The following is a 24,452-nucleotide window of genomic DNA, read 5'->3' as shown; positions in this document are numbered from 1 at the left end:
ACTTCATCAATACTGAGCAAGAAGAAGAGACACCTCAAGCCTCAGAAATACAGATGAAAAGTGACAGACTTTAAGGGCAGAGGCTGGAGTGACTAAGGACAGAGCCTGGGAACCTCTGGAATCCGCATGTGAGTCTTTGAAATGCAAACAGCAGATCACACCAGACCAGAGTGACAACACAGCAACAAGACTGACCAGAAGCAGGAACAAGCCAGTCCCCAGAGCCAGACGCAGTCCAGGTGACCGGGGCTGGAAGATGACACAAGAGCCACAGTGACCTCTGTGGAGTGAACCGCCTTGACCGCAAGCAAAATGTATTGTACCGAAGAAGGAACACCTAGTCAGGGCAGGAGAAATAACATGAATTAAACGAGCAAGAATAGGGGAGGGTTTGCAAGTTGAGGAGACCTTCAGAGAGACAGTCAAAACAGGAAGAAGCCGCCAGCAGAACTGCAGACTGCTTTGCATTCTTTCCACCACAAGAGGGAGGGAAGCCAAGAATACAGTTGGAGTTTGACCAAGCTGAATTGAAATTTGGGTAGAGACTAAATTGAGCAAGCCTGACTGCAGGTCGCCCCCGCGAGGAGAGCCCTCCCTGCCCCTTACAATAACGCATTCCAATGAGAAAAGCCACATGCAGATGAAGTTAAAAGTAACCCAGAGCCTGTTACACACAGTTGATGAATTGTTGAACTCTATACCTAAAACTAATGATGTACTATATGGTGGGCCATTGAATTTATATTAAAAAAAAAAAAAAAAAGTAACCCATAGCAGAGCAAACAAAGTCACAGGAGGCATGCATGCAGGGAGAGCCTGCGTAGCAGAAAAAAGATGCCGACAGGAGGGAAGCATTTAAATTGTATCGAGAAAGGCTAAAACCAAGTCCACGTGCTTGAGAGAGTCTCTGTGCTCTGTGTAAACGTGAAGGTTCTCCTCCTGCTTCCAGCACAACCAGCACCAGTGTTTTGTACATACTGGTTGCCACCATTGACTAGAAGAGGTGCGGGACTGGGAAATGAGAGCCCTCCCTACCCCTGTCTCTTGTGTTTGGGGAGGAAATACAGCCCCTGGGTGGACTGAGCCTCCCAGGGGGAGAAAGGGAAACCAACAGTTACATTTGCATCTCATTGGGATGGTGGTAATAATGGCAGAGTGAGAGATTTTCTCTAGTAGAATTTGTAATACTGAATTTACTAGTTGTTCGTGGTTAATTGCATGGTGTGCGACCAATTCTAATATATATATATATATATATAATTATGTCATTACCAAGTCCTGAGTTAAAAGAAAAAAGATGAAAAATAGTCAGGAATTGTTGACTTGGCTATGAGAAGCATCAATTTTTCAACCATCGCCTTCCTTAGGCATCTCTCATCTCACACTTTCAGTGGGTATAGGAACAGTGAAAGGAATCATAAATGAATGAATGTGTACTATGTAAATTATTTTCCTTTCTCCCTGACCCCCTCTTCCTTTCCAAGCTGAATGGCTGAATTTGGGCAAATTGAAAGCATGTATGATGGAAGCCCACCATGTACGGCCAGCCCTATGCCCAACAGTAGGACGACTCCACTTCTCTGAACCTGCCCTTCCAGAAGCAGACAACCCTAACTCCAGGCTGTGCGTTCAGCCTCTGGAGCAAAGACCGCCTGGGTCAGGCTTCATGCCCCAGTTCCCTGCTCAAGTGGATGGAGCCCAGCCTTTGCTGGTTCTTTCTTCTGAGGGAGACACACGTTGTCCTGCCTCCACTGGCTTTAAAAATGAGTGTCTTTTTCCTCCAACTTCTCCTGAACCAAGGTTAGTTTTCCACCTTGAACTATACCTCTCCCTGTGGATTCCTGGCTCCCCGCTCCTAGATCCAATGTTGCGGAAAGTGAAATCATTTCAGCATGGACAGAGATTCATTCTTCCCCAAGAGCAGCCAGCCACATTTTAGAAACCAGCCCTACAGCCCAACTCACTCCCTCAACCCTGGATTCAACCACGAGGGTAACAGGAGGCCACCGTCAAGTGAGGTTCAACAGCAACAGACCAGAAGTCGGAGAGAACACGAGTCTGTGGCCGTGGGAGCACATGCAGTGAAAGGTTTCAGGGCATCGGCAGCAGGATCTCTTCTCCTCCCTGCTTTCTCACTGGAGCAAAAGTAGAGAAAAGGGCAAGATCATGGTCTCTGTGTGACCTCTATACCTATGTCAGATAGATAACTGGAGAGAAATGGGAATTTAAAGAGAGCACCGTGAGAACAAGCACTTTTATGCCTCCATATTTCCCTAGTATCTAGAAAAGTGCTTGGCATACAGTAGAGGCTCACTTAATATCTGTTGAATGAATGAATGAACAAAGGAATTCATGCACACGCTGGATATTTTTCAGCTGCATTCCTATTTGTCTCGGCATCACCAGAGCCCTGGTTCAGGAGGACCGACAGATCACGCCTGTAGGTTCAAATGCAACACTTCTCCTTTCAGGCTTTCAATGCATTTATCACATCACTTAGGTGAGTCTACACATATAATTGAAATACATCACTCCCGAAGCCCCACGAGTGACACCAGCCAAAGTGGAGCCGGTGCTGTAATTTCCAGAGACGCCGGGCTAATCTGAGTGACATGGCCTCCTGACATTTCAAATAAAGAGCAGCTAATCTCACCCATCTGGGCCCCCTTCCCTCCCTCCTGCTACCCCCACATCTGGTAAGAATCAGAATGTCCTCAAGGTGTTTCTAGGTCACTGGGCTTGTGGCACATGAACTGTCCTTGGGATTTCTTCACTGCCCTGTAGAGATTTAGCATAATAGCCTGTGGCTCTTTTCCACAAAGCTCAGACCTGACTTGCTCACCCGTATGGAGATCTGTCCAGGTTAGTAATGGACGTGTACAAAACACCTACTTGTGCAGGCCTTGTGCAAATGCCGACTCTTTGGGCATTACAGTCTGGTTGGGTCTCTCCTGAGACACAGCATCTCCTTTCCCTCCAGTGTAGATGATGTCCAGAGCTCCCTCTGATGAGTGCTTTGTGTAAGCTATCCTGTGCCCACTCCTGCCCCCATTAAGGCTTCTACAGATAGAACCAGGTTTAAAGGAGATAGAAGGCACCTTAGGGTAAAGGCAGCCCGTGAAAGTAAAGATACAAGGTACAATCATTCCAAAGTGTCTGCTTCAGGGTGGGCTGGCTAGGTACACAGGCGAATACAGACCTTTCCAAGCACCTCTACAAAGGCAACCTACCCAGACTGCTTTGCCCGCTTGGGTTCCCTTTACATCCAAGCACACGTCTCCCCGACCCTTGTCATTTTAGAACTTGGACTCTGCCCATGCCTTCCACAGCTGTTAAAATCGGACTCTGGGAGGCAGAAGATCCTTCAGTGGTCACCTGGTCTGTTGTGTCACTATGCCCAAGTCCCTTAACATCCCGGACGGGCAGTCAGACAGCCTCGTCTTGTGCACCTGCTCAGAACCTTCCGAACTGGCCCGATCATACAAGCCACCAGAAGCACTTGTAAGAAGTATAGAGCCCACGAACTTGTCAAAGCTACACAAAATCAAAACCTGCCCAGAAGAGGCCTATGAACTTGGATTTTAACCAGCGCCCGTACTGAGTCCTGCAATTAAGCATGTTTCTTGTGCACATGTGATGCAGGGGTTCTTGACAGGAGCTGCATCTCAGCATCAGCTAGGGAGCTTTAAAAAAAAAAAAAAAATCAATGACAGGCCTTTACCCCGAGCTATTCCTACTTAATCTGTCTGGAGCGGAGCCCAGGAGGTGTCACTGTTTAAAGCCACTAGCTGATTCCAGTCTGCAGCCAGGGTTGAGAGCAACTGTAATATCTTCCCCAACTGATGGCAAGCTCTTTGAGGCCCACAACCAAGGAGTCTATACCTCTTGGTACTCCTTGCTGAACCCCGCCACCGTGCTGAAGCTGCTGGAAAATACACTCTATCACTACTAAGGTGATTTCATTTAACTAGCTCCGTTCACCCATCCAACGGGATATGATTTCCTGACTCTGCTAAGAAGCTGTGTGCTTCCACTCAGCAAGAGGCCAGATGATAGAAGGATATAAAGTGCTACAACTTCTCACGGTTGAGTCTGCCGACCCCCCACACACAGCCCTCCCGTGCCCCAGAACAACCAGATGTTCCAGACAACGTCAGAAGGCTCATCCGAGGGCTCTTCCCTCTTGCTGCAACCCCCTGGCAGCTCTACTCACATTGTACAGCACGGTGGTCCACCCTTCCATGGTGATGCACTGGAAGACGGTCAGCACAGCAAAAAGGATGTTATCAAACTGGGTGATCCCATCGTTGGGGCCAATCCAGTCCCGGCATTCGTAACCAGCAGGGCAGCCCTGCACACCGCACGGGTGAGGGGGGTCGAATCCTTCCAGAATACCTGCAGACACGTTTGGAGGGCAGGGGATACACCACATGGTGGTTAGCACGAGCTGGAAAGGACTCGGGGAGCCACAAACACTCAATGCCATTTCTCACAGAAGGGCGTGTCCTCCTTTCTCTCAGGCTCCCTCCTGCCTCTGGCCTCGCTCCGCCTCACAGCTCCCCTACCATGTGCTCATCCCAGCACTTCCCAACCTCCTCTGGACACGGAGCCTCTCGTCCACGCAGCCCTCCTTTGGTGCAGGCCACATGCTCTGCTCTTGCCTGAGCCCCACAGGACATGACAGACTGGGTCACACAGGACAGTGTGAGGTGGAGGCAGGATCTTACTGTCTAACTTCAGACTGTGGTGTAGACCCTGAGGTCTTCCTGCGTTTCCTGGGTACAATGATAAACTATAGTCCCTCCACAGTAGGGCTCAACACCTTGTTCTTCTGGCCCAAATTCCTGGTCTTGAGTAAGACAATCAATCAATCAATCAGTAAAATGAAACTCCAAGGTAGAAAGTGTTCTTTGAAGAGTCTTTGATAAAACACAAACATTATACTAAACTGAAATTCTTCAACCTCCCCCTGATCCCCTTTCCTGCTAAGCTATTCTGTTCAACTTGAAAAGAACAAATAAGATACAAAGAGCTAAGAATTTGGGTTGAGGCACCTGGGGTGGCTCAGTGGGTTAAAGCCTCTGCCTTCAGCTCAGGTCATGATTCCAGGGTCCTGAGATTGAGCCCCGCATCAGGCTCCCTGCTCAGCAGGGAGCCTGCTCCCCCACCCCACTCTGCCTGCTTGTGATCTCTATCTGTCAAATAAATAAATAAATAAAAATAAAATCTTTAAAAAAAAATGGGGGTCTGTGAACACCACAAATCCCCCAGCCCCCTGGCAAGCCAAGCTCAGGGCTCCCTCAGCTCTTCTACACGTTCTGCGGGACACAGCAGAGAAGGAGGAAAGTCACAACATGGATCACGAGGGAAAATGTCTCCACAGATCTAGAAAGATCAAAATCTGACTCTGGACTCGTGGATCCCCCGGTCTCTGAGCCAAAGAGGACACTGTACAAAGCGCATTCAGACAGATGAGGTCTGACATGCGTTTTGACAACTTTCTACCATGGGACAGGGGAGCTGAGATCTTCTGTTGGAAATCCTCTGACTACAAACTTTAGAGGTCATTGGTTTTGCAATATCTGTGTCCAATGGGGACCTTTAGTCTAGGCTGCTTGTGCCTCAAAAAGCCACTAACTTGGGAGTTTCTAATTCTGGGACAGGGGCAGAATATTGTCTTCCAACCAGTCTCCCGATGACCTGAAATTACTCCAATGACCAGAGGGGCAAGGAAGGGAAGATGTAGAAGGCAAGAAACAATGACCCTACCTGAATTGTTTGTGAAACACGCGCGGTGCAACTTCCCACTGTAGAACTCCAAGCCAATGATAGCAAACATCAGGATGGCAAAGAAGAGCAGAAGACCAATTTGCAGAAGAGGCACCATGGCCTTCATGATGGACTTCAGCACAATCTGCAGGCCTGGAAGGAAAGGAAAAGAATGACAACGGGAGCCTCCCTGAGCACCACTGGATAGAGCAGGCTCCCTTGACCTCCTCCTACTAGTCTTTGAGGGAAAAGAACCTCTGGCCCTGAGATGATGAAGCCAATTTGCAAAGGGACAACCAGAACAAGTCAAGCCAAAGACAGCCATCACAACTACTCCTGGCATCCATCTCGTGCTTTTTCTACCATTCTCTAATCATTTACGTGCTTATTACTCCTCACTTCTTTGTTTCACCCCTATTGTCTTCTGCTTATCTTTCACAAACCTATTAGAACATGCTTCTTTCCTAAAAGAAACGAAGCCTGGCCCTGCTAGGCTGTAAGTCCTATGAGAACAAGGACAAGTTTTGTCTCCCCTCTCACTCGACTCTATCTGAGAGCTCGCTGCTTCTCCACTGTTGTGGGATCACAGTCAGTACAATCACTATTCATAAAGCACCATACACTCAGACCCAGAAAGTGCACTTCTAGGATTCTACCCTAAAAAAATAATCAGAGATTTGAATAAGATTTAAGTAAAAAGATGCATGTCACCGCACTATTTATAGTTGGAAAAAAATGAAAACAATCTACTGTTCAGCCATGTAGAAATGACTAAAGAAGCCAGCCTGTATGAGATGGGCTGTAATATCAAACTTTTTAAGTCATATTTTTGAGGAATATTTAATGTCAGGAAAATCAAATGCTTCTACGACAGGATCCAGAAGTATAGACACAATATGATCAAATTGTGTTAAAATGCACTGGAAAAAATGCATACAAATATAATGAGCACTTTTCCTTTTCATTTTATAGCATCTTTTTTACCTTGCAAATAATTCTACAAAGATCTTTCACTATCTTTAAAATCCAGAGGGGAAAAAAGTTGCTAGGTTTTAAAGTAAAATGTTATGCCAGATCCCTGCTTCTGCACTCTTTATTACCACTGGAGAAATCGTTTCTTGTTTATCCTGGATTCCTCTAGCCCCAGATCCCTCAGGGACACATCCGTAAAGCTACAGCAGAGGAGAAGAAGAAGAAAGACAGGTGCTCACTAGGTATCCCCGACACAAGCTTCAGGGGCCTCAGGACACGCACAGCCCGGAGGGTCCTCAGGTCCACGTGTGTGTTGAAGTGGGTTCCTGCCGTGGCCAGGATGCTGCAGGTGGAGACACAGAAGGTCAAGGTTACCACAGTCTGGCTTTCTCCCCCTGACCCAAGGGGAAGCCAGGTTGAGGAGGGATCAGCCTGGAAAGCACACGGTGCCGAGGGCAGCTGCACGTGGGCGCACCTGAGCTTGGGTGAATCATCGCTGGTTCTGACTGGAATTAAATTTAGCCACATCTGGGTTTTACTTTGCACAGAAGGAAAACTTATCATCACACCAGAATCCTAGTTCCAGATCATGAATAGAACACCGGCTCCCTAGCATCTGTCCCATTCCTGCCTCCAAACCTTGTCCCCTCCTCTCCTCTCTATTCCTCACCAACCTCCTTGCCCTCTTTCCAACCGGCCAAGGCCCCTGGGTTTTGTATTTCAGCCTTTCCTTAGATTCCCCTGTCTGCTAACTCCTTCCGGGACTTTCTCTGGATCAGCTGCAGTAAAGGAGTAACTCGTTCCTCTCCACCCTGGCACTCAGGAGTTTTTACCAAGTGAATCGATCACACTGAAGCTTATAAATCACGGAGTAACTTCACTGGTCCTCACACAGCACTTTTATAATGGCTCTACATCGCTGTATAACTTGGATTTGGTTTCTCTGCTTCCATTTTCCACCTCCACAGCCAGACACACACACATGCACGCACGCACACACAGACACACACACACACCCCCAAATCCTTAACAACCCTATTAGACTGTGTATACCAAGTGCCTTGTCTCGAGGAGACAATTTATTTCATATAATCCCATGACACTGCAGGTGCTGTGGATAGTCGATGACACCTGAGTATTAAGGAAAGACATAGCAGATGACCAAGAGCCAGCAGAGCAGGGCTCCGGTTGTGACTCAAGCACTTGAGAACCAAGCGACGTGAGGCAAGTTACACATTCCAGCAGCCTCACTGCCCTCATCTACAAAATGGGGGTAGTACCAGGACTTTGCTACAAAAATAAAATGAGACGGTATTGAATAGTAGTATTCTACAAGTTATAATGTGCAGACTAGTTATTACATACAAAATATTAACAGTACTGGTTTTGCGACTGGTTTTGTCTAATATTAGTCTTCTTTCTGTGGAACAGTCCTTGTCCTCCCGCATGACCTCTCCACGACAATTTTTCAGTGATCTGGAGCCACTAGCAAATAACTCATTCAGAAAACCAAGCTTTCTACATAGTCAAAAGGTGGAGAGAATAGTTTATGTCATTTCATTATTTTGGAGGAAACATTTCCTTCAATACTTGAAATTGAACTTGAATGAAAGATCCGTGCTGTATACCTCTAGAAAGCAGAGATAGGATCAATAGATACAAATTACACAGATCCAGGGACATAAGAATCATGAATAGTGCTGGCCGAGGACAAGGTCGAATGTTTCATGAAGTAGGTCCACTTCCCAACATTAAACATACTCAGCCACAGGCCGTACGACTATCTGTTAGGAAGTTAAAAGTGTTCCAGCAGGAGTTGAAGCTTATCGAAACAACTAGCAGGGATTTTTCTCAATTTTAAAACTATAATTCTATGTTGACCCAACCTCAAAATAAGAACCAGAAAGAAACCCTACTCTCATAATGGGTCTCAGGAACTAGGCAAGCTGGTTCTCAGGTCTCCCTCTACCTCTCCTGACCCAAACTTCCACGCTGTCTCTGAAAATGAGCATCAGGGTCTCTGAGGCTGCTTTTGAGTTTATCTGCCAAAACCAAAGAGAGAAACCAGGGAGGAGAGGGGCATCATTTCCAGGGGAAACCGGCAGAGAAAAGAGAGCAAGGAGAAACGTGGAAAATAGGACTGAAAAATAAAAGAGATATAGAAACAAATAAAGCAAAGAGGAGAAAGAGAAAGCTCAAGGAGAGTGTAGTGATAAAGAACCAGAACCCCCAGGAAAATGGGGTCACTGTTCTGCTGAATCTGCTAACAGGGGAAGAATCAGCTAACGGTCTCCTGAGGCGCGGTGCCCACGGGAGACGCCTCGCCCTCGGGCTCGCGCTGCCTCACACGCACACACGGTGAGGAGAATCTGCCCTGTTCAGAAACCCGAGTTCTGTTTCCTAGGATACCCGGATATACATGAGATGCTCTTTCAAGTCCTAAGAAAGAGCTATTGAAAAGGAAATTTCCTTCCCAACCCTGAGTGGAAGGAGGGATATTTCAGAACATGGAGGTAGGACCAAAACACAAAATTGAAAAGGCAAGAAGGCCTAAGTGTAGACGGAGAGAAAAATGCTTGAGAGAAAAGAGAATGAGAGGGCAGGCAAGCGAATGGGGAGAAGAAACACGGAGATGAAAACAGGAAAGAAATAAGAAGAAATAAGTGCTGGTGGGGAAAGGCAAATGCAAGAGAAAGAATTCTCGTGTGGGAAAGAGAATAAAGGTAGAGTCCGTTTGAAGGAGAGAAGCAAAAATATGGCACCTGTGGTCAGGACATTGCAGGGTGGACCACAAGACATGTCCATGTTCTTTCCACCAAACTGTCCCCCAGGCTATCCAAGCCGCCCCAAACTTCAGCCGGGACCACACCACCTGGCGCTCCATTGTCCCCGTGCCCTCAGAAATTTCTTCTCCTTCATCCCACACAGAAGAGCTCATACATTGGCCACTGGCTGTTCCCTAGTGTTCATATCATGTCTGAGGGCAGGAGGTCCCATCCACTTGGTAGAAGCAGGGGCAGAATTCTTAGGGGGCAAAGGATATTTAAGGGAAAGGGCCCTGCTCTGTGCCCCTCTAAAATTCTGTACCCACTGCCATCTCTGCCCTGCCCACATCTTAGAGGAATTCTCTGTTTTCTCCGGTTTCTCCTCTGTCTCTCCCACAAGATCTGGAACCCCTCAAGTAGAAATGCTGTCTTCCTCATGTCTACACCCCACGCCTAGCCCAGGCTCTGGCAAGCAGAAGGTGCTCGATGAGTGCCTGGAGGACCGAACTGCACTGATGAAAGCAGTCAGTGTGTTGAAGCAGAAACCAAACGGGCAGGAATACCACAGACACCCTAGAATTTACCCATGGGAAGGGCAGGTGGCACAGGGGGGCAGCTACCCAAGCACACGCCTGTTGGAGCGCGCGGGAACACACTAGGAATCTGTCCTCAAACATTTTAGAGTCTAATGAGGAGCTTCCAGTAGCATGTAGGACGCCTGCTCTCAAGCAGATCCCACAGGACAGGATCTGCTCTGTCTTCAGCAGGAAAGTTAGAGAGAGGGAGGGCAGGGGGGAGACTCCACATGTTAAAGACCTGCCCTTTCGCACAGCCTCAGTGCTGAGATCTATAGGGCTGCACAAAACTCTGGGCCTCACACGGAGTGGGACTGACGCAGGAGGCTCAAGGCAAGTGCACGTAGAAGGCCCAGGCCCTCGGTCTAGTGGAAGCAGACAGACAAAGGAAATAATTGTAATTCATGATGAAGTGTGTCATAACGGGGATGCTTCCCAAGCGCTCCGAGAATGGGACTTGCTGTGGGGTCACCTACAAGGCTGGCATTTTCATCTCAGTTATTTCGTGAAATCCTCAAACATATCCTGATATTACAACTTCTTCCATCTCATAGGAGAGGAAGTCGGGACTTAGAAACAATCAAACTGCTAGTACATGGCCAGAGCAGGTATCAAATATCAAAGTCCTTCCCCTTCTGGTGTCAAAGTCCAGACTTTCCCCACTCGGCCAGCTTGCTGTGCGCGGTCTTTGTCAGCACCACATAGCTCCACTGGTCCTCAGTCCTTTGTGCTTCTAAAACTACCAAGGTCACGATGTTTAGTCTCCCTACGAGCCAGTGAGCTGGGCTCCCCTGATCCTCAAGCCACAGATCACTGAGTTCCTCAGACTCGTCACTGACCGCTGTCCGGACCAGCAGGTCAGAGGCTCCTTGCACCTGAAGGGATGGCTGCTGTAAGATCTACACACACGCGCGCGCGCACACACACACACGCACACACACACGCACACACATACACGCATGCCACAGGATCAGAGTGAGGCCACTGTGCAAAATTCCAATTCTGAGTTCATAAAAGCCTGAGCTCTGTGTCATCGTGTGCCACACACACGTGTGCTCTTCAGAAACAGAGGCTGTGTTTTCCAGTTCTTTTGTCCCCAGGAGCGCAGGGCCTGGGCAGGGAGGTCTGTACACAAAGGGGTGCTTAATTACCACTTTACCCCCAAACTGGAGGACAGACGGGAACCTCTGAGCACCACTGGCAGAGACGGAGGGTTTGGTGCCTGTAAATGTTCAAACCCTTTTCCCTCCTGGATGTCACGGCTCAGCCCTACTCTGCTGCCTCTGCTCTGAGCCATCAGCAGGTAGAAGAGCCTAGAGGCTGATGAGTTCCTGAGGGTGTGGAGTGACCCGCACTACAGCGGCAGGAGACGGAAGGGACGCTCTGAGCCATCAACGGCCAAATGGTCTCTCCCCAGGTCAATCACCCAAAGAATTCCTTCTGACGTTGGGGTTCTGTCTCAGCCTCCTCGTCAACCCAAGTCTAACAGTCTCTTTACACACTTCCATGAAGCATGAAGCAAATATTATATTAAAAAATTATCTGTTGCTTATCTGCCATTCAAATTTAACTGGACATTCTGTACTTTGTTAAATCTGGCAACTCTATTTAAGGGATGACCAGTAAATAAATAGCTTCCATCCCAGTTGTTTTCCTAGCCCTAAACAAATGTATGAATTCTCTTTTGAAGAAGAGACACAAACCAAGGGTCTCCTGCCTTAAGGCCCAGGAGTCCCTCCTGAGCTCCAAAAAGTATCTCTTTGCAGGTACTTTGTGACTCCTGCGTATTGCAGGAGACCCAGAAGAGACAGGCAGAGGCCTAATTCAAGGTGGATTCCCTACACAGATTTAAGCCAGGATATCATTTCCATGGGTGATCCACCAAAATGAGTTGCTGTGTCCACTTAGAAGTGTTTCAGAGGTGGCTGGTTCCTTCTTCTCTTCTACTATTTTACCTCCAATGAAGCACCAAAGCCTTACATATCCTCCCATCAACACATCTCTTGGATTCACCCCTTATGCTCCAGCTTCCTTCTTGCCTGGAATGCCCACCCCCTTGCCTTCTCTCCCTGCCTAAATAATATGATCCAGACTTCAGAGCCAGATGGCATCCTACTCCTCCGTGGAAAGGATCTATAGTCAAAAGAGACTTGAACCAGGATTATGAGGAAGTGGTAAAGCATGTACTTTCCCATCATACCGGCTGGTTTCAAATGCTAGTTCCCTCACTCACACTATCTGCCTGGCCTTACGCAATCACCTCCCTGAGCTGCAGTGTTCTTATCTGTAAAATGGGGACAATACCTTCCTAAGGGGTCGACGTGAGCATTTAAAAAGATAAGATGCTTATAAACTTCTTCACAGAGTGCTGACCCGAAAAGTTATCAAGAGCTCACAGAATTAAGGGGGTATGGAAGACCAGGCTGGAAAAAACGGGGAAGTGGAAATCTCAGTGTGGTAGGCGGGATAACAGATTCAAAGAGATCCAGACCCTAATCCTGGGAACCTGCGAATGTTACCTGATTACGGCAAAATTGACTTTGCAGATGTGGTTAAGGATTTTGAGATGGGGAGATTTTTCTGGATTATCTGCGTGGGCCCTGGATGCAATCACAAGTGCCTTACAAGAGGGAGGCACAGGAAGATTGGGCTAGAGAGAAGGCGATGTGATGACTGAAGCAAGGTGCCGTGCTGCTGGCTTTGAGGATGGAGGAAGGATACAAGGAACCCAGCTCTGGAAGCGGGGAAAGCCAAACCCAGAGCTTCCCTGTCCTAAAGCCTTTGGTGAGAGCACAGACCTGCTGATAACCAGGACAGCCCAGGGAAACCAATCTTGGAGTTTTGACCTCTAGAACCGTAAGAGAAGAAATTTGTCTTAAGTTACCAAGTTTGTACAAGTTTTCTACAGCAGGAATAGGAAACTAATACATTGGCAAAGGTCAGAGACTCCAGAAAATCTGATTCCTAGGCCACTGTGGCTATTGCCAGACATATCATCACCGACTGTACGGATATCGTAGCATTGACAGCTTAAAAGTCATGGCAGAAAAAAGCATGTGGTGGAACTTAAGTCACATGTCCCCTTACACTTCCAGCTGGCTGCACTGGGATGGTCCTCTAGCACTTCCAAAGTGGGTAAGACCCCCATCAAGTGCACACACAATAAAAGATTCTCCCAAAAAGGAGATTGGGGGCCACTGGGGAACTTGAACCTGAAATAGCTAAAAACACAACAATGTCTACTAAGCCTGACTCATAGAAAGTACTTAGGAAATAGGGGTCATGTAGAAAGATGAGAGTTTGTGTCTGTTTTAATCTCTTAAATAAAGGGATCAGGTAAAGGGACTTCTCAGATCTGTCCTGGCTCTGAGCCAAGACCTGTCCAAACGGTGCTACATTTCTCCAGCTCATTCTATACCCCCTTTCTCTGGAATCTTGAACACTGCACAACATTGAACACCTGATTTCATACCGTTCTAGTGTTTTAGAACTGAAGTCTGACTGTTAATGATAATTAGCTGCATCCTCATAACTCAGTTCAAAACTGGCTCCTCGACGGAAGAAAGTGCCTTTCACATTTCCGTCTATGGTCCCTTCCCTAACAACATGCAACAGTAATGCCCAAGAGATACCCTTGACTCTGGGATAAAGGGGTGTTAATAGATCCCCACTAAGGCAGATCAGATCGACTTGTCCATGGAGCTGTGAATGAGCCCATCGGCACCCATATAATTAGATATCTACATCGAAGGAGATTTAACCACATGTGCAAATAATGATGATCTATCAAAAATCTACTAAATTACACCTAATGTTGGGCTTTCCATTTCTTTTAAATGATAAATTACTGAAAGTATAATTTGATTTCGGAATCAATTGCTAAAGATTTTACTTCATTTTATCAAAAACAAACAAAAATAGTCTCTGTGTATTAAACTGTTTAGTGGAGACAAGCTCCCCTCAAAATTCAGTTTGACTAAAATCCGTCTGAGGGATAACAATGAGGCTGAGAGAGAGAAAATAGCTGTTAGCTCTGGCCCAGTACCTGTCTCTGCAAGCTGTCCCCTCCTCCTCCCCAGACCCTGTGTTAGAGCCTTTGATCCCATTCAGGCTTAGCTCAATCCCAGAACCCAGAACCCAGAGCCCATCTACAACGAGCAGATCATTACTGAATGTATGCAGTGCGGTAAGCACTGGCATTGCAGTGGAGAACAGGATGAGATGGAGGCTGTCCTCAAGAAACTTAATGAAAAAGACGTTACACAGATCACAGTAACAGTTAAGTAAAAAGTCAGGGAAGGAAGGCATTCATATGGAAATGGCATGAGCCCAAAGGTGAAGTATGAGTCGGCCAGAGGAAACAGTGTGGGAAGAGCATCCCAGAGGCAGGAAAAGGCATGCATAGAAGGGACAGAGCAGAAAGGAGATTGGTACACTTGAACAATTCAAACAAGAGCTGGTGTGTCTGGAATTTAATGAAATCCAGGGAAGAATGGAAAGCAGAGAGGCTAGAAAGTGTAGAAAATATCAAATAAAGAAAACTTCGCAGGCTATATTAGAGATTGGACCAAGCCTGGCAGCGTTCAAAATCCAGGTTTGCACTTGGTAACGGAACAGCAGCTTACCCATACTGTTACTCTGAGCTCCAAAAACTGCCCTGATTGAACCACTGGTCTCTTATCTTCTCCCCAAGCCCCAGCCCCGGCTGCTAGAAATGTGTGTCTACCTCGGTCACTATAGCTGAATTAGTGCCGACCTCTATTCCCCTAGGCCCTTCCTGGGACAGCTGTTGCCACCTGCCTCCGCCACAGTAACCTTTCCTCGTAACACAGATATCCTGGGATCATGCCAACCAGGAAGGCTGGGTCCCTCTCCAGCCCAGAGACTGAATCTAGATTATCCTAAGCAAATCATCCATTGTCCTATTCTTAATAGTGACTGGTTTAGGAATGAACAGCCCACAGAAATCAGGCCTTTAAGGGAAAATATGCTGTGTTGCTTCAACTCACCCATGTTCTTAGAACAAAAGTAAAAGCATACAAAGCAACAATATTCAAATCTTTTTTGAACATAGCCTACAGTACAAAACATATTTTATATCACAAGCCAGGATGAATATATGCATGTATGATTTATGTGTATGAGTGCCTGTGTGTATGTATAAAATTCCATAGTGCCCAATCAAATAATACTCTTTCTATGCGTGATATATTTTCTCTCCAATTTTTCCTTGCTATCTTTTGTTTTTGGTTGCTGGTCGCAGCCAATTAAGTTGACGCCATGCCTCTCTAATGGGGTCGACCTACAGTTTGAAAAACCCAGATGCAGAGACTAGCTAACTCATGCTCATTCTAAAGAGGACAAGACAGACTGACATGAACTGCTGCTCTAATAGCACCATGTGGTTTCTCGGTGTTTTCCCCAAATGATGAAAGGGTTTGCCTTGAAAAGTTCTGCTGTGCTCTTCCAAGAACAGCAGACACAGTAGTCCAGGAGAGACCCTGTTCCCTTCTCTGTTACCAGAGATAGCAACTACGTCTTGGTGCCTTTCCGAATGGATTAGTCTCACAGAGAGACCACACCTTCAAATCCATCACAAGGCAAGCTATCTCTGGGCTTCGGTTCCGTGGGTTAGTTGGTTGGCTGTTATTTATTTGTTATTTATTTGGTCTATGACCAAAGCGGAGCATGAACTTCTAAGATTCTGCTTAGGAAGAAGTCCTGATACTTCTTGGGAGAATGAGGACAGAAGGGTCAGACTGTCCCTTTCCAAAAGAGAACGTTTGTGCCATTTCCAGAAGGGACAAGTGGTTCTGTATTTAACAAAGGTGAGGCCTACCCTTTCTGGAATTTAAAATGGGGCTCCTAATTAAATTTCCTAAGAATCTCTAGGCTATGAAGTGGTTCCAAAATGTACTTTTTGATGAGCAGAAAAATCATGGCCTAAAAATCCTCTCTTTTCCTTTCCCACCAAAAGAAAATTCAACAATCAAACCATGTCACACCAAGGAGAGGAGTTTGTATTCAACATTTGAGACCAGATAATTCTTTGTCTGTAGGGAGCTGTTTTGTGCCTTGTAGGATGTTTAACAGCATCCCCCACCTCTGATCACTAGGGGCCAGTAGCAACCCCTCCTTCAATCCCCACCCTGCCCCCAGTTATAACAACCAATAATGTCTCTAAACATCATCACGTGTCCTCTGAGGGTGGGGAGGACATACTCCTGGTTGGGAACCATTATGGATGGAGAACCTCCTTCAAATGGAGCAGTAGCCTGATTAAAGACAATGTGTGTGTTGCACTACTAGTCCTCATCCACTCTGGGAGCAGCACACTCAGCCCTTCTCAGGCAGACAAGAAGATGTTGCCACAGTGACCCCCAGCCACAAGTCATAATTTTGATGAAAATGCATAGATGCCGGCATCGCTAAAAATGTCCTCTGCCTTCTTCTTTAAACATCTAGTGGCCACATGAAGCTTAACCTCAGTGTGTCTACAAAGGAATCTTTAATCCAAAAGTTTCCCCAAATCAAGCAAGGTAAAGAACACAGTAACATGCCAAGGAGGGTTTTATTTACTTAACCTCAGTGTAATGGAGACAAAGGTCAGGTTCCTACCAGTGGTCCTGGGCTTCTTCCTTGTTTTACAAGAAAGTCCCTGGTGATTCACTCAGACACTGGAAGGAGAAATGCCAAGCGATGGGTACAAAGACTGTGAGTGTCATTCAAGCCCAGGTGGTGGTGACGATGATGATGGTGATGATGATGAAAAAAATGCCTCATTGTTTCACTGTTTACATAACCCTGTCCCATAAAGACACCACTATTCTCCATTTCGTCAGTTCGAGAACTAAGGCTCAGAGAGAGCAACTGGCTAGCCCAAGATCCCAGAGACAGTAAATGATCAAACTGAGACCCAAACCCAGAAATTTGATTCCAAATTTGGAGCGCTTTCAGTAGCTACAAAAGATAATGGCTAATAGCTAGAAATCTATCCCAGAGGCACCTACATTCAACAAATGTCTTCTCTAGGACAACCACAGAGCTGCCTCTCTGCAAAGCCCACAGTGTCCTGTGATTGCAGGATCATATGAATGTTACCAAAACTGTACTTCGGAGAGCTGGCAAAGACAGAGAATTGCAGGAGAGGGAAATCCCACATTATAAGAACTCGCTAACATAAATACATGTTCTTTCAGTTGTTTTTCTAGTAGTGGCGAGGGATTTGTATTGATCTACCACCCACACACTTTCTCTCACCAGGTCTCCCTTAGGTCCAGGGACAAGCACTTGTGAGATGGCTGGCCTGGGATAGAGAAGAAACCAGCTGAGCAGCAGAATGCAGCTGGTTACCCATGTAGGAGCCAAGCCCCTAATGTCAGCCACATGAAAGGCTGCACTGGAGACCTCCAGTATCACATTACAGAGACCAGCTGTGTAATCCCCCACCACCCACACACAGTGGCCTCTTACTGTTTATATGGCTAGGACCTCCTCTTCCTCCAAAAACACGACTTTACCCCTACAGTTCTTTTCGAGACCAGTGCTCTAACCCCTGAGCTACGGAGCCCCGCTACCCCTACAGTTCTTTTCAAAAACTGCAATGCTCTTACATGCCATTGCTGCCCAGTTAAGTTTCTCACCAGGGATGTTTGGATGTAGGACCAGAGTTTGGCTGATCTCTCCTGAAGCAACAAAAGCCCTAAAATGAAAGGCTTCAGGAGCTGTCATTGTTCTCACAGAACAAAGCTGGCTGTAGGAATAGAGAAGAATAAAGTTATGGATGGAGGTAAGAGGAATGAAAAAAAGGAAGGAATTCCTCTGTAGCTAGCACCCTGATCTGGCAGTTCCTGAGGCCCAACTACTTTCTGACATTTCTGCAACTTGGTGGTTCCATGAGACACATCTTCCTTGAAAAGCCTCCCGCTTGCTTAAATGACTCCAAGTTTGGTTTCTGTCACTCATGATGACCGACTCACCTATTCTGTCCAGATAATACCATCTGGATAAGAAACTAAAGTGGAAGTTGATATAACTGGCTGGCCAGACAAGAGTTAAGTAAGATACATGAAAAACAAAGAAAAACTCAGAACCGTGCCTCTGGCATGGAGCCAATACACCAATTAGAGAATGTGCAAGCTTTTTTTTTGATGTCATCTTAGCAAGTGGCTTAATTCGAAGATACTGAAACACTGTTCCTTCTTCAGCTTTGGAAAGACTGAGAAATTACACATATTAAAGATCCTGGGGAGAGCCAGAGTCCTCTTGTTGAGACATCACATGTGAATGAATGCAGGTTAACACTAGATGGTGGGTTGACTGAAGGGATACTTGAAGTAGGAGGAAAAGAAAAAACCTAAGGAATAAAACTCTACCTTCTCATAGTGTATTGGGGTAGGAGACTTTATCTTCTTCTTCTTTTTTTTTTTTTTTTTTGGATGTCTGAGGAAGAGCTAGCTAAAAGAATCTGAGTTTATAAAACCTCTCAAATCAATGACTCTTTCAGAAAAATCATGGATCCATAAATTTTAGAGAAAACATATTTGTCCATTGTTCCACTTTCCTAGTTCAGCCTACAATGCCTAAAAGATTGATTAGTGTGACAGGCATATGCCATCTGTCTTCTAGGATGACAAGTATTAAAAAAAAAATACCAAGATAATTTCCCATGCTTGCAGAGCAGACAAACCTACAATTACAGTGCATGATGAAGAGGCAGCCATAAAATTGTTATAAAATATCAACTGTCTGTAGAGCCCCCAAATGAACTAGAGTTATTTGTCAGAGAAAACAAAGTGCTTTTTACTTTTTAGAGTCATTAAACCAAAATTCCTTCTAGTACTTCTGAGTCATAATATATCCCATACCACCTATTTGGAATACAATAAAATACAAGCAATTTTAATAATTAAAATGAATTGGGCCTATGTACAGGAACTCTTTAATTGTTACCCAAATCTTTCTGATAGAGATATATAAGCACAAAGTAAATGGTTTTAATTGTACTTTCATTGTGAATAAATAAAATGCTGAATTACTGGAAGAATCAAGAGGTTACTCTCCCAGAAGAGCTAAGAGACATGGCCATTTTCTCAGAAAGGAATTTTAAAGAGCATCTTTTTTCTATTTATAAGGAACAATGGCATGTGTTTATTAATAATGGAGTCTTGAATAAGGACTGCTACCCCCCATAGAAGTGCTGGCATCCAGGGTCCAAGTTTAACTCAATGGCAATGATCTTTCTTTTTAGCTCTGAAGTTATTTTTACCTTGCCAGCTATGCAAATTAGCTCATGGCCTCGGAGAATGAAAGAAACCAGGCTGAGACCAGGTTAATATTTTATGAAAAACTGAAAATACTTTAAACCACTGATCCTGGCACTGATCTTCACATACTCTATAACTACCCTGTATAGATACTGCCATGCCAAATTTCTGTGTCCATCTAGTGTCAAAAAGGCAAGCTATAAACAATTCACAGAAGAAGAAACAGAGACTATTTAGAGGTTATATGAAAAAGTTCCATAGCATTATAGCCAAAGAAATTCAAATTAAAACAACACACAATAGCCTGTTCCTCTGTCAAGTTACTACCACTAGAAAGAAAGCATATTGGTCCTCTGCAAAACTACTGGACATTTTGTATATAAGGTCATTGAAGATGTTCACTCTTTTCGATCCATTAGGTTTAGGAAGTTATTTTAAGTCCATATTCCAAAATTAGGGCAAAGTTTCCACATACAATTTTGTACAATGAAGGATTTTTTATGATAGTAAAACATTTTTAAATCACCCACAACTGAATAATAAGAAAACAAACAACCCAATTAAAAACATGAGCAAAAGAAGTAAACAGACACTTCATCAGAGAGATGGGGATGACAAATAAGCAGCATTATTTAATCACTAAGAAAATGCAAATTAAAATCACAATAGTTCTCCCTATATACCTACTGGAAAGCTAAAACAGAGATGAAACTAAACAATAAAAAGCCTGATAATACCTTATGCTGGCAAGAATGGAGAGCAAGGGCAACGCTCACATATTGCTAGTGGGAATACAAAACAGTTCAACCATTTTGGAGAACAGTTTTGCAGCAGCTGCTTAGAGCTAAACCAACACTGCTATATGACCCCACCATGAACAGTTACTTATCAAAAGTAGGTTCATAATGGCCCCAAACTGGGTACAATCTGAGCTGTGTCCCTCAAACAGCGAATAAACAAATTGTGATACACAGATCCAACCGCCAGGCAGCAACAAAAAGAAATGAACTACTGATCTGTGCAACGACATAGGTGGCTCTCAAAGGTATCATGTTTCATGTAAGAGGCCAGAATCAAAAGGCTACAATCCTATCTGATTCCCAGTATATGCTATTCTGCAAAAGGCAAAACTATAGGGACAAAGCAGATCAGCAACTTACAAAATCCTGGGGATTGGGAGAGGAGACTGGAAGGGGCCTGAGGGAACTTTGAGAGTGAAGGAAATATTCTTGTCTTGATTATGGTGAGGGTTAGCCAGCTGAATACGTTTGTCAGGATCCTCAGTGTTTTCTTTCCATGGTGGTAAAATACACATAAAATTTATCACCGTAACCATTTTTAAGTGTACAGTTCAGTGGCATTAAGCACATACCCACTGTTCCGGAACCATCACCATCATCTGTCCCTGTAACTCTTTTAGTCTTGTAAAAGAAAAACTCTGTACCCATTAAATACTAACTCCCCATTCCCTCCTTCCCCCGGCCCCTGGTAAGCGCCAATCTACTTTCTGTCTCTGTGAACTTAACTACTCCAGGTAACTCATGTAAGTGAAATCACAGTATTTGCCCTTTTATGACTGTTTCACTCAGTATAATGTCTTCTAGGTTCACCCATGTTGTAGCATGTGTTGGGATTGCCTCTCTCTTTGGAGATGAATATTCTCTCGTACAAATATACCATATTTTGTTATCCATCCATCCATCGATGGACACTTGGAGTGCTTCTACCTTTTGGCTACTGTTAATAATGCTGCTATAAACACTGGTGTGCCAGTATCTGTCCAAGTTCCTGCTTTCTGTCCTTTTGTGTATATATGCAGAAGCAGAATTTCTGAATAACACATTTATTCTATGTCTAATTTTTGGAGGAAATGCCATACCATTTGCCACAGAGAGTCTTAATGTTTTCACAAGAGGGAAATGGGTTGAGTATAGTGCACTCAATGAAATGTTATGCAGCCTCTAAAATGCTATTCCTATATTCCTTTTAGTAACATGGAAGAAGTTATCCTATAGTTTTGTACAATTAAATTCAATACTATGAAATGTGTAAAAGAAGAAAAAAGACTGGAAGGAGAACTATCCAAAGGGTAATAGTGACCATCTTTAAGTGGTGGAACTACAGATTATCTGTATTTTCTTTAGATCCCTTTGTATTTTTCAGATTTTCTTTAATGAGAATGAATTCCTTCTATAAACAGAAAAACACAAGTATAAAAAGAGAGAGATAGAAAGGTTATTTGGACCTTCTCCCTAACCTGAAGTCAGCACCACAGAGAACAACTCCCATGCTTTTCAGAGAACCACTCTTCATGGCCCTGTCCAGGAGGGCCACTGAACTGGATGGTGATTTTTACATTCATATTAAGGACCAAAGACATGTTTTGATTGATGAACTTCAAATCAAGACTAAAATTCAAAACATGTAGAAAAAAATTGCAATAATTGTTAAATCCGTACTTAAAACAAGCAAAACCTTCTAATACCAATGTGGACCTGGCAGAGCTAAGGCTCCTCATGCTACAGACCAGCCTTCATCTGATGCCCTCCCTGCATCCCATGCCCTCAGGGGCTCTATGCTGAGCCCCTCTGTCTTGTTTCCTCAACTCCTTCCTCTCTAACTGTTGACACAGCATTTCCTGGATGTGGAGGTGTCCCTCTGCAGCATCTTCATGTCGCTGTCCAGCTGCTGAAGCTGATATACTTCCAACTAGCCACCTCCTCAACTGCCCTCTGGCTTCTGCCCTCACCGCTCTCCAGAAATGACTTCCACTAAAGGTCATCACTGACCTCCAGGTCCCCAAATCCAGTATGTACTTGTTGGTATTCACGTTGTAGTATTTTATAATTCTGTAGTATTTGGTGCCCTTTGTTTTGAAATTCCTCCCTTTCATTCTGAGGTACTATTCTTCCTCTGGCCACTCCTCTTCCTCCAACCTCTTTTAAAAACAAGGTTTCCTACAGTTTCATACTCGCAACCTTCCCCCACCCCCCATTTTTTTTTTTCCAAATCCACACATTCTCCCTAGATGGCCTCCCTGAAACCAAGCTTCCAACTCTCACTTGAATACAAATGACTCCCCCGCCTTTATCTCTAGGGCAGAACTCTCTCCTCGAATATCCAGTGCCCTGTTGAACATTTCCACTCTGTGGTCCGTGTGCCTCCCACAGGGCTTCTCACCTGCATGTACCCTCTACTGTGCATTCTTCACACAGCAGAATGAACTCTCAAAAGTATAAATCAGATCAACTTGATTAAAATGTTCCAGCTTCTCATCACACAACAACCTTCCAAACCTTTCCCACAAGTAAGGTCCTGCACTGTCTGGACCTTGCTGCCCCCTCACCTCGACTCCTCACTATCTTCACCACTCTCTATCATCCAGCCATACCAGTCTCCTCTCTGTTTCTTGAATGTTTTAGATTTATTTATTTCCAGGGCTTTGATGGTCCTTTCTTCTCATCACTCAAGTTTCAACTCAAACACCACCCCTTCTTTCTCCAGAGATTCTTAGAGCAACTCCTGTCACTTCATCTCTGTTAATATCTCTGTCCCTCTATCTCCACTGACAATGTCCTCATCATGCTTCATGAGACTACCTATTGGTTTCTCTCTGACTTCCTGTTCCCTTCTTCCATAATCTTATTTCCAGACCATTACTAGAATGATCTTTCTAAAATTCAGGGTTGGTATATAGGATCCTGGGTCAAATCCTCTAGTACCTCCATGTGAACTTTAGAATCATGCCATGATCTAGCCTAGCCTCTCACCACAACCCCTCCAGGTGGCCCTCCACAGAACACTCCCCTTAAAGCTCTCATCAGTGTGAGTTCCTTAGGAAGTCTTTCCAAATCAGCCTTCCCCCAATGTTGTAGCTTATAATTCCTTTATCTTATCTGTCTCCTCTACTAGGCTAAATTCTCTGAGGGCAAGGCCTGTACCATATTCTAGTACAACAGAGAAGAAGGCATGTCCTAGTCCATAACAAAACACCATATACTAGCTGGCTAACACAAAAGAAAATTTATTTTCCACAGTTCTGGAGGCTGGGAAGTCCATGATCAAGGTGCCAACAGATGGGTGTCTGGTGAGAACCTGTCTATGAACCCGGTTCATAGACAGCCATCTTCCCATTGTGTCTACACATGACAAGAGGGTGAGGAAACTCCCCGGTGCCTCTTCTTTAAAGGGCATTAATCCCATTAGGGGGGCCAAGAACAAGTTGTCTATGACAATGTACTTGGCACACAGTAAGTACTCAATAAATGGATATTGCAGGACAGAGTGACTAGATCAACCTCAAACTGGAAATGATCTTAGAAGACACAGAGCCCAAGGTCTACACCTCTATTACATAGAGCTCCTGGGTCATTCTATCCTCTGTTTTGTCCCTTACAGGGATGGGCAGCTCATCCAAGGCATCCCATCCCTGACCTCAGAATTATACAAAGTATTCCCCTCTTTTTATTTATTTAACAGAGATCACAAGTAGGCAGAGAGACAGGCAGAGAGAAGAGGAAGCAGGCTCCCCACTGAGCAGAGAGCCCGATGTGGGGCTCGATCCCAGGACCTGAGCTGAAAGCAGAGGCTTTAACCCACTGAGCCACCCAGGCACCCCCAAAGTACCCCCTCTTAACGTAGCTGTAAGACTGCCCTTCATACATTCAAAGATGAGCATCTTACAGTCCTGGAATTGTTCTCTTTCCCAGGCTTACAACCTTCTTTCTTCTCCCATTTCTCTGTAATGTTTCCTTAAGCCAAACCCTAGTTATTCTGGACAGTTTTATCTGGAACCACTCCTGTTTGCCTCTTCAAAGGTAGCATCCATTTAAAAAACCAGGACTGAGTTTAAAAGTGGAACCAGTGTGAATCCTGTTTGGGGACCCTAAGCTCTGCTGACAGCAGGTCCAGACAGCATCATCCTTTTCAGCAGCCATTCTGTCTTCTTAACCTACTGTGAACCCTTTCCTCAAAAATGCTGCTAAGACAGCTCTCCTTCCTCCTCTCTTGAGTGTGGGGAGCCATGGATGGTTCTGGACCAGGAGGACAACGTGAAGAGGACAATACTTTAGAAGGTTGTACAGTGGTGGCCAAGAGAGAGGCCG

At 45.1% G+C, this 24,452-nt stretch overlaps 1 protein-coding gene across 11 annotated transcripts in view; it reads right to left on the bottom strand.

The window, feature by feature from the left end:
* The window catches only part of CACNA1E (calcium voltage-gated channel subunit alpha1 E), a 492,344-nt gene that overhangs the window by 209,975 nt on the left and 257,917 nt on the right, over positions 1–24,452 (bottom strand). For all 11 annotated transcript variants that reach the window (XM_032317766.1, XM_032317765.1, XM_032317775.1 and 8 more), the window contains 3 exons: positions 6,981–7,084; positions 5,770–5,922; positions 4,214–4,395 (listed from right to left, as the gene is read on the bottom strand). In XM_032317766.1, coding sequence (XP_032173657.1) covers positions 4,214–4,395; positions 5,770–5,922; positions 6,981–7,084 — 439 coding nt within the window. The remainder of the gene's footprint in view (positions 1–4,213; positions 4,396–5,769; positions 5,923–6,980; positions 7,085–24,452) is intronic.

Source organism: Mustela erminea, chromosome 17, assembly GCF_009829155.1.
Source record: "Mustela erminea isolate mMusErm1 chromosome 17, mMusErm1.Pri, whole genome shotgun sequence".
Taxonomy (NCBI): Eukaryota; Metazoa; Chordata; class Mammalia; order Carnivora; family Mustelidae; genus Mustela; species Mustela erminea.
The sequence above is the reverse complement of the archived record's forward strand: the minus strand, read 5'-3'. Positions and strand labels throughout refer to the sequence as shown.